The 11,133-nt window shown below is 43.7% G+C and overlaps 1 protein-coding gene across 1 annotated transcript; it reads right to left on the bottom strand.

Annotated features, from left to right (window-relative positions):
- Nucleotides 1–406: 406 nt before the first annotated feature.
- lin7b (lin-7 homolog B (C. elegans)) lies at nucleotides 407–10,405 on the bottom strand. Its single transcript, XM_060902676.1, has 6 exons — nucleotides 9,990–10,405; nucleotides 6,073–6,191; nucleotides 1,984–2,055; nucleotides 1,702–1,911; nucleotides 1,438–1,601; nucleotides 407–1,215 (listed from the first exon to the last, which is right to left on the bottom strand). Exons 1-6 carry the CDS (start codon nucleotides 10,057–10,059, stop codon nucleotides 1,194–1,196), a joined length of 657 nt encoding a protein of 218 aa, XP_060758659.1. The 5' UTR covers nucleotides 10,060–10,405; the 3' UTR covers nucleotides 407–1,193.
- Nucleotides 10,406–11,133: the final 728 nt, after the last annotated feature.

Below are 11,133 nucleotides of genomic sequence, written 5' to 3'. Positions count from 1 at the left end.
GTTTAGTGAGGGTTCTGTACAGGACACTCGAGTTCTTCCACTCCAACCTCGGCAAGCCATGTTTTAATGGAGCGTGCTTTGTGCACGGGGGCATTGTCATGCCGGAACAGGTTTGGGTTTCTTCATTCCAGTGAAGAAAATTATTGATGCTCGAGTATACAAAGTGATTCTAGATAATTGTTGAGGAAGAACCACATACGAGTGTGATAACCAAGTGTCCACATACTTTTGGCCAGAGTGTATATAGTCAGACAAAGCTAAAAAAAAAAAAAAGCAACCACCTGAAAATCTGAATAGATTTCAGAAAGTCGGTGCTACTGTGAAAGATGATTGTCTAGCGTATGATTAATGAAAGCTGGAAATGATCTCGTCCCGATTCAGACAAAAGAGTCGATAAATAAGGCTGTTCGATAGCATTGCTGATTTTATTGTAGGAATGAATAAATAAATAAATAAATAAATAAATAAATAAATGTAAACAGGCATGACTAGCAGCTCAAATCCACACAGAACAGCGGTATAATGCACAGGGTGTGACAAAGTGTGAACACAGAGCCACTCAAGCACTAAATATGTTTCCATGCACACACACACACACACACACACACACACATATATATATACATCCAGACACAAAGTCACTTCATCAGAGGGTTAAGACAAACTCTTTGGGCATGTAGTGCCGAGGAAAAGCTGTATAGGTCGGAGCAGTGTGAGGTCAGGAAGAGCTTTTACCCCATAATGGTCATCTACACCTGTAATGCAGCATAATGTCATGTACAGAGACAGAGCACACACTCAAACACACACACACTCACTCTCTCTCACACACACACACACACACACACACACACACACACACACACACAGCCCTTGGAGGAGCCTGACTGCAAGCTTCTGATCTGTGAATATGCTCTCTTTGCTATAGTTGGTCTCTGTTTCTTTAAACATTTTAAACATATCACCACACACAAATAAAAAAATTAAACCGGATACTCTGTTCAGTCTCTCCCTACAGATGGATGGCGTAAAGAGGATATCTGAGGTCTACTGTTTCAGGAATGTTCCACTAACATACATGTATCTAAAGCGAGTATCTTCGCTCATCTCCTCAGCATTGCTAGTCTTGTGTCTTCCCATTGGAGGATTGAGGAATGGGAGTGGTCAACGGGTTAACCCATGGGTGGGATTGGTTAACCCCGAGACTCTAAAGATCTGTGAATGAGGAAAGACAAGCAGAGGGAAAAGGAATAGAAATTTTCCTCCAGAGAGAGAGAAAAAAAAACAAAACAGTTATTCTGCTGTATCTAATTTTTTTTTTAACATTTTGCGACCAGCGTTCGCACCACCGTAACAGGAATAACGACAAGAGTATTTGGTGTGAGGAAGCGAAATGTTTCTTTTGCATGTGTTCAGTGAACAGAGAAACACGCTCACGAGTGGCTGGTGTGTTGCTGGCGTCGCCGGGCGCTGCGCAGCTTCTCGAAGCGGGCCTCCATCTCCTCGAGGACCTTCGGGGTGTAGCGCACCACCAGCTTCACTGAACCCTGAGCTGCCTTCAGCAGCTCCACAGCCTTCTCGTGGTGCTCACCCTCGACGCTCTACACACACACACACACCGTGAGAACGTTGGACGGAGGATGTATTCTTGAGTTTTCGTCTCACACACACACGACATCTACATTGATCCGCCTTTCTTACCACTCCGTTGACGGAAAGCAGCTGGTCGCCCCTCTTCAATCCGCCCTGTCGGTCGGCCACGCCCCCTGGAATCACCCTGGAGATGTAGATGGGCGAGTTCTGCTCCTTTCCACCCATGATGTTGAAGCCCAGACCTTCATCCGTCTTGGGAAGCTCTACGACACGTGGGTGGGCGTGGCCTTCGCTGGCTGCAAACGCAGCTACCGTTGCCTGGAAGTGAAACGGAAACGGTGACAAAGTGCTAAATGCGGAGAATAAGAAATAAAGAATGTCGTGACTTACTTTAGCGGTGGCCTGAGCTCGCACTTCGGGTCCTCCAACGATATCTAGCGTGTCATAGAGCTGTTCGTAGACCTGTCACACAGAGAAAGAGAGAGAAAAGAGAGAGAGAGAGAGAACACACAAATCAGTGGGCATGTGTGTATTAACTCTGCAACAATGATCCAACTCTGATACACAATGCAGTCGTATTTATTTAATCAGTGCCAAACCAAAACTTGGTTGTTGGTGTGAATGGAGTGAGGCAGAGTTGCTAAAGAAAATCTGAGACACTGGAAAAGAGTGAGACAAGGAGGTGCTGCACTCAGAAACGAGAGAAAAAGCAGAGGAGGTCCAGAGAAACGACAGTCAACGTGTGCATGCGTGGGAGCGAGTAAGAGATTCATGCAGTGGCTTTATATCTTCATGTCAGTGACTTCATCCCTGCATTGAAAATAAGTCTCCCACCCACATGCTGCTTACTATCCGTCACGATCTAATGAGACGTCCAGCGCTGTGGAGAGGGAAAAAAAAAACAGAAATGGCACATTGGAAGAGAAACAGGTTTTATTTACACATGACTGAAGCACCTGCTAAAATCATCTGTTCAGTTTCGAACACAAACTAGCCTACATATTTACATTTTCACTGACGTCCAATTGTCAGTTTCTTCACGTCTCAGTTCCAGCCCACCAGCCAGCTCGGGATCATGTGACAGCGACCGGCTGGGGACGCGTCCTCAAAGAGATCTGAATCCATCCAAAAGCACTGGCTCTTGTAAGAAAGCACAGTCTACCCTCTTCTACATACATGAGCTCACTGATATCCATGATTAGCCAATGTTGCTGTGATTGACCTCAAAGACAGAGGCCCTGTCCACACGGCAACAGATTCAGGTGACTCCGATACAAATGTTTATCGTTTCGGCCTGGCGTCCACACGGCACCGGCGTTTTGGGTGCCCCAAAACGCAATCTTTTGAGAACGGGTTCCAGAGTGGAAAGATCTGGCAACGTTGCCGTTGCGAAGTCGTCTGGATGAGTAGAACGGATTTGTTTACGATGATGTCACAACCACATGACTGTGAGTGCTTCACGCCGGGTGGAAGTGTAACGAACTCGATGCGAGTTGTCAACAAATCCTATAACTTGGTTCATGAAACGCGCTTACAAAATATTTTCACTGTGAATATTTATTGTGTAATGGTGCAAAGTGAGAGAGAGAGAGAGAGAGAGAGAGAGAGAGAGAGAATATAGCCCTTAGGGCAGAGTCAATCCCGCCAGCAAAAATAGGGAAAAAAAGGAGCGATCTCACCTCTTCAGATGTTGGTTTAAGTCCTACAATACATTCCTCAAAAAGGGCGTAGAAGAACAAATTAATCCATCAACGTGTAGCATTCAATTTATTCCGGACCATTAAAGACGCCGCCTTCCGCGTAGAATCATACGTCATCCTCGCCGCCATATTGGATGGGTCAAAGTGGAGAATAAAGATGCCTCATTCATGTGCTGCGTTTAACTGTACCAACAGGTTTACCGTCCAAACGAGATCACATGGGATTACCTTTCACAGGTGAGACTGGAAAAATACTTTTCATTGTATTTGGTCATTATAATGTAATTTTATGAACAGAATTTTCTGACTTTGTGGCTAATATGAAGTCTCGCGCATAATAGTTTATGCGCATGCGTCCTTACTTCTTCTATTGTTCTGGTGTCTCCGAAGGGACCGTCTTACAGCGCCCCTAGAGGTGTGGCATGTGTATTGCATCGTTTTCAGCAAGCGTTGCGTTGCCATATGGACCTGATATTTTTTTAAATAACATCTCGTTGCCGTTGTCGTGTGGATGTAGCCAGAGTGTGCCATCCCTCCCTCTCAGACAGCATCACTAATTTTGCTCCTGGATGGCTCCAGATGTTCGTCTGGTCATTTTCAAGCTTGATGCTACATTACCATATTTCATTACTCTTGTAAGAAGTTAACGGTTTAGTGACTACGTGTGAAGTTGTGTAACGTCTCTGTGTGTGTATATCCTTATTTATTCTATCCACATTCACTGGATATGAGCATTCACACGCTATGATTGGCTACTCTACTACTAAGCTATCAGCTCATATACCGTGAGGAAAGAAAAACAAAATGGCGAAACCGCAGGTCCTAAAGAAGGTGACTGGACTTGCTTGAAAATCCTTGATGATGTTTCACATCTCATCCGAAAGGCTTCTTCAGTTCTGTCTGACTCATGGGGAGTTCCAAGTACAGTGGTGCTTGAAAGTTTGTGAACCCTTTAGAATTTTCTATATTTCTGCATAAATATGACCAAAAACATCATCAGATTTTCACACAAGTCCTAAAAGTAGATAAAGAGAACCCGGTTAAACAAATGAGACAAAAATATTATACTTGGTCATTTATTTATTGAGGAAAATGATCTAATATTACATATCTGTGAGTGGCAAAAGTATGTGAACCTTTGCTTTCAGTATCTGTTGTGAGCCCCTTGTGCAGCAATAACTGCAACTAAACGTTTGCGGTAACTGTTGATCAGTCCTGCACACCGGCTTGGAGGAATTTTAGCCCGTTCCTCCATACAGAACAGCTTCAACTCTGGGATGTTGGTGGGGTTCCTCACATGAACTGCTCGCTTCAGGTCCTTCCACAACATTTCCATTGGATTAAGGTCAGGACTTTGACTTGGCCATTCCAAAACATTAACTTTATTCTTCTTTAACCATTCTTTGGTAGAATGACTTGTGTGCTTAGGGTCGTTGTCTTGCTGCATGACCCACCTTCTCTTGAGATTCAGTTCATGGACAGATGTCCTGACATTTTCCTTTAGAATTCACTGCTATAATTCAGAATTCATTGTTCCGTTCCATCAATGATGTCAAGCCGTCCTGACCCAGATGCAGCAAAACAGGCCTAAACCATGATACTACCACCACCATGTTTCACAGATGAGATAAGGTTCTTATGCTGGAATGCAGTGTTTTCCTTTCTCCAAACATAACACTTCTCATTTAAACCAAAAAGTTCTATTTTGGTCTCATCCATCCACAAAACATTTTTCCAACAGCCTTCTGGCTTGTCCACGTGATCTTTAGCAAACTGAAGATGAGCAGTAATGTTCTTTTTGGAGAGCAGTGGCTTTCTCCTTGCAACCCTGCCATGCACACCATTGTTGTTCAGTGTTCTCCTGATGGTGCACTCATGAACATTAACATTAGCCAATGTGAGAGAGGCCTTCAGTTGCTTAGAAGTTACCCTGGGGTCCTTTGTGACCTCGCCGACTATTACACGCCTTGCTCTTGGAGTGATCTTTATTGGTTGACCACTCCTGGGGAGGGTAACAATGGTCTTGAATTTCCTCCATTTGTCCACAATCTGTCTGACTGTGGATTGGTGGAGTCCAAACTCTTTAGAGATGGTTTTGTAACCTTTTCCAGCCTGATGAGCATCAACAACGCTTTTTCTGAGGTCCTCAGAAATCTCCTTTGTTCGTGCCATGATACACTTCCACAAACATGTGTTGTGAAGATCAGACTTTGATAGATCCCTGTTCTTTAAATAAAACAGGGTGCCCACTCACACCTGATTGTCATCCCATTGATTGAAAACACCTGACTCTAATTTCACCTTCAAATTAACTGCTAATCCTAGAGGTTCACATACTTTTGCCACTCACAGATATGTAATATTGGATCATTTTCCTCAATAAATAAATGACCAAGTATAATATTTTTGTCTCATTTGTTTAACTGGGTTCTCTTTATCTACTTTTAGGACTTGTGTGAAAATCTGATGATGTTTTTGGTCATATTTATGCAGAAATATAGAAAATTCTAAAGGGTTCACAAACTTTCAAGCACCACTGTATCACAATGATCAAATTTCAGAGGGAACTAAATTTCACCGATTTTATGAAACTGAAAGGCCGTCTAGCTTTAAAGGTGCAAGTAATTGCAATGCCTGAAACGCTCCATCAGGGTCATCCATCAGAAAACCATTAGCAGCAGCAGGTAGTTGTGTGTGTGTGTGTGTGTGTGTGTGTGTGTGTGTGTGTGTGTGTGTGTGTGTGTGTGTGTGTGTGAAAGAGAGTGTTTAAAAAGCCCACCTCTCTGATGGCAGCACAGAATTTGCTCTGAAGCACCCTCTGCAGCGCCTGCAGTTTGGGGGGAGGCAGCTCGCCGCTCCTCTGCAGCCGGTCCAGCAACTCAATTACCCTGCATACATCTGAGCCGAGAAGAGAAGAAAAGATAGGACAAAGGAAGGAGAAACAAAACCTTACTGGACCCCAGAATCAACTATATACTGTGTAAAGTCAGATATACAGTGGTATGCAAAAGTTTGGGCACCCCTGGTCAAAATTGCTGTTACTGTGAGCAAGTTGAAGATGAAATGATCTCCAAAAGGCATAAAGTTAAAGATGACTCATTCCCTTTATATTTTAAGCAAAAACAATTTTTTTTTTCATCTTTTACATTTTCAAAATGACAAAAAAGGAAAAGGGCCTGAAGCAAAAGTTTGCGCACCCTGCATGGTTAGTACTTAGTAACACCCCCTTTGGCAAGTATCACAGCTTGTAAACACTTTTTGTAGCCAGCTAATAATCTTTCAGTTCTTACCTGGGGGATTTTCACACATTCGTCCTTGCAAAAGGCTTCCGGTTCTACAAGTTTCTTGGGCTGTCTTGCATGCACTGCTCTTTTGAGATCTATCCACAGATTTTCAATGATGTTTAGGTCAGGGGACTGTGAGGGCCCGGGCAAAACCTTCAGCTTGGGCCTCTTGAGGTATTCCATTGTAGATTTTGAGGTGTGTTTTGGATCATCATCTTATTGTAGGACCCGTCCTCTTTTTAACTTCAACTTTTTTACAGATGGTGTGATGTTTGCTTCCAGAGTTTGCTGGTATTTATTCGAATCCATGCTTCCCTCGACCAATGAAATGTGCCCTGTGCCACTGGCTGCAACACAACCCCAAAGCATGATCGATCCACACCCATGCTTCAGAGTTGGAGAGGTGTTCTTTTCCTGGAATTTGGCACCCTTTTTTCTCCAAACATACCTTTGCACAATGTGGCCAAAAAGTTCTATTTTGATTTCATCAGTCCACAGGACTTGTTTCCAAAATGCATCAGGCTTGCTTAGATGTTCATTTGCAAACTTCAGACGCTGAATTTTGTGGCTCGGACGCAGGAACGGTTTTCTTCTGATGACTCTCCCATGAAGGTCATATTTGTTCAAGTGTCGCTGCATAGTAGAACAGTGCACCACCACTCCAGGGTCTGCTAAATCTTTCTGAAGGTCTTCTGCAGTCAAACAGGGGTTTTTTATTTGCCTTTCTAGCAATCCAACGAGCAGTTCTTTCAGAAAGTTTTCTTCATCTTCCAGACCTCACCTTGATCTCCACTGTTTCTGTTAACTGCCATTTCTTAATAACATTACAATCTGAGGAAACAGCTACCTGAAAACACTTTGCTATGTTCTTGTAGCCTTCTCCTGCTTTGTGAGCATCAATTATTTTATTATTCAGAATGCGACAGAGTTGCTTAGAGGAGCCCATGGCTGTTGATTTTAGGGACAAGTTTGAGGAGTCAGAGAATTTATACTGTACAGCTTTGAAATCTGCATCATCTGACCTTTCCTAACGAATAATTTGAACCAGCCACAGCTCAATAAGCTAATTAAGGTCTGGAACCTTGGTAAAAGTTACCTGAGAACTCAAATGTATTGGGGTGTCCAAACTTCCACCTGGTGTTCCTTTTCTTTTTTCACTCTCCAATTGTACAAAACAAAAGTAATACACAAATCTTGCAGAAAACGCCGAAAAGAAATGTGTCGTCTTTACCCTTATGCCTTTTGGTGATCAGTTCATCTTCTGCTGACTTAACTATTCAGAGTAACAGACATTTTCAGTAAGGGTGCCCAAACTTTTGCATGCCACTGTAGCTATAGGCTATAATAAAACCGCACACAGCTCTTTAAACTTCCTCCTGCTGCATGACGTGACACGCTTCCACTACTGCCTTTACTTTTCTACACCTGTAATGATTTGTAATCCCGCTGTCCGGCGTCACCCACAACACAACGCCCATCCTGAGTCTTACGGTTTCTTCGAGGAGTTTTTTCGTGCCGATGTGTCCTCTGGCTTCTTCGTTAGTGATTTACACTCACCGGATGGCCACTTTATTAGGAACACCCACCCACCCACCCGCTGTGGTTTGATGCCATTCTGTAATCAGCCGATCCCTCGACAGCAGCACGATGCATCGAGTCACGCAGATCCAAATCAAGGGCTTCAGTTAATGTTCACTCACATTCAAACATCAGAATGGGAAAAATCGTGATCTCAATTTTTGTGTGACTTTCTTTCAGTGTGGCATGGGTGCTGGTTTGAGTCAGATGAGTATTTTTGGACTGAGTATTTCAGAAACTGTTGATCTCCTCCTGGGGTTTTCACACACAACAAACACAGAATGGTGCGAAGAAAAAAAAAAAATCGAGTGAGTGGGGCAGCACGGTGGTGTAGCGGTTAGCACGGTTGCCTCACAGCAAGAAGGTCCTGGGTTCGAGCCCAGCGGCTGGCGAGGGCCTTTCTGTGTGGAGTTTGCATGTTCTTCCCGTATCCGCGTGGGTTTCCTCCGGGTGCTCCGGTTTCCCCCACAGTCCAAAGACATGCAGGTTAGGTTAACTGGTGACTCTAAATTGAGCGTAGGTGTGAATGTGAGTGTGAATGGTTGTCTGTGTCTATGTGTCAGCCCTGTGATGACCTGGCGACTTGTCCAGGGTGTACCCCGCCTTTCGCCCGTAGTCAGCTGGGATAGGCTCCAGCTTGCCTGGATAAATGGTGACAGATAATGGATGGATGGATGGAGTGAGTGAGCGACAGTTCTATGGGTGGAAAGTAAACAAACGCCTTGTTGATAAGAAGTCAGAGGAAAATGGATAGATTGGTTCGAGCTTTTTTTTTGCCAGGAAGGATATAGCAACTCGTCACATGTCCACTCAAGCACAACAAAATTCCTTCTCTGCATTTAACCCATCTGAAGCAGTGAACACACACATACGCAGAGCAGTCGGTAGCTACTCTATGCTACAGCGCCCAGGGAGCAGTTGGGGGTTCGGTGCCTTGCTCAAGGGCCCTTCAGCCATGATATAGAGGGAGGAGAAAGTGCTGTTCATTCACTCAACTAATTGAACCAGCAACCCTTTGGACCGGGCAGCACGGTGGTGTAGTGGTTAGCGCTGTCGCCTCACAGCAAGAAGGTCTGGGTTCGAGCCCCGTGGCCGGCGAGGGCCTTTCTGTGCGGAGTTTGCATGTTCTCCCCGTGTCCGCGTGGGTTTCCTCCGGGTGCTCCGGTTTCCCCCACAGTCCAAAGACATGCAGGTTAGGTTAACTGGTGACTCTAAATTGAGCGTAGGTGTGAATGTGAGTGTGAATGGTTGTCTGTGTCTATGTGTCAGCCCTGTGATGACCTGGCGACTTGTCCAGGGTGTACCCCGCCTTTCGCCTGTAGTCAGCTGGGATAGGCTCCAGCTCACCCGCGACCCTGTAGAACAGGATAAAGCGGCTAGAGATGATATGACACATTGGCTCCTGAGTATTCTGAGATGCCCCCTAAAACCCCACAGGGCCTAATGCCCCCCTTTGCCCTACCCCGCCTCTCACCCAATGTCAGCACGGATTGGCTCCAGCTCACTCATGACCCGGAATGGATAAGGACACGAGAACAGTTTGAATGAACAGGTAAACAGGTGTGTGTAATATTACTGTAAAATACTCCAGTAACCATAGTATAATGGAGCACTGTTTGATTGTTTTAGTGCTTCGGCTCAAAAAAAAAAAAACTTGCAAAACCAGAGTCTATTTGAATGTGATAAAGATAGCATCACTGATGATTTTTTTCCCCTTGCAAGCATGGCCGCAGGTAGTTAGTGCTCAGACTGAGCTCCTGTTTATTTGGCAGAACCCTCTTGTTGATGGAGAGTCTATAAAGTGTAGTGAGGGTGAAAGGTCTGGGTGTGCTACCTCTCTCCAGGCACAGCGGCTCCGCCATGTCCGCCTCCTTCCCTGGATGATGATAATACGATGACATCATTAGTGAAGCTGATCTTCCTGTCTCGCGCTGCGGCGGAAACCGGAGCCGGTTGTTATTATTGTTGTTGTTATTATTGTTTTCCCTCTCTCTCTCTCTCTCTCTCTCGTTGCGAAATAACCAAACCGTATGTATCTAGTTCAAAACCCGTCTGTCATCACACACTCCTGTCCCACACCAGCTGCTGAGTGGACGGTTAAATAAATAAATAAATAAATAAATAAATAAAAGGATCGTGTGGGTCGAACCGTAGTCCCGTGCGCGCGCACCAAATAATGTCACAAGTGACGCAGATTTTAGATCTAAGGCGAGGTGTAATGTGATTGGCTGGACGGCGCTATGGCGTCATTCTACGTGATTCTGCAAGTCTTTCTTTCCAGGAGAAAACTATGGAAGGCTGTTTCTCCTCATTATGACTTTCTATCTCATGAAGACTATTATGAGATAGAAAGCCTTAACTAATGTGTCACAATTATGACGTGCTATCTCAATCATGAAATATGAGAACGTATCTCGTAATTAGGACTTCTTATCTCAGTTAGGACTTGCTATCTCATTTTAATGAAATATGAGAACATCTCTCAATTATACGATATATAATTACGAGTATAATTATGGGATACAACCTCATTTTATTATTATGAGATTTCATAATTGAGATACTGTCATTACTATGAGATAAGTCATAATTGAGATCATTAAGATGCGTTCTCATATTTCATTACTGAGAATCTCTAATGAAATATGAGAACTCATCTTTATCTCAATTATGACTTGAGATAATTAAGATGCGTTGTCATTTCATTACTGAGATTATCTCAGTAATGAAATATGAGTACGCATCTTAATTATCTCAATTATGACTTCTCATTGTAATGACTCAGTATCTCAGAATTATGAAATTGAGATAAAGATGCGTTCTCATATTTCATTAGAGATTATCTCAGTAATGAAATATGAGAACGCATCTTTATCTCAATTATGACTTCTCATAGTAATGACTCAGTATCTCAGAATTATGAAATTGAGATAAAGATGCGTTCTCATATTTCATTACTGAGATTATCTCAGTAATGA

Source organism: Neoarius graeffei, chromosome 20 (genome assembly GCF_027579695.1).
Source record: "Neoarius graeffei isolate fNeoGra1 chromosome 20, fNeoGra1.pri, whole genome shotgun sequence".
NCBI lineage: Eukaryota > Metazoa > Chordata > Actinopteri > Siluriformes > Ariidae > Neoarius > Neoarius graeffei.
This window is presented reverse-complemented; position numbering and strand designations above follow the sequence as displayed.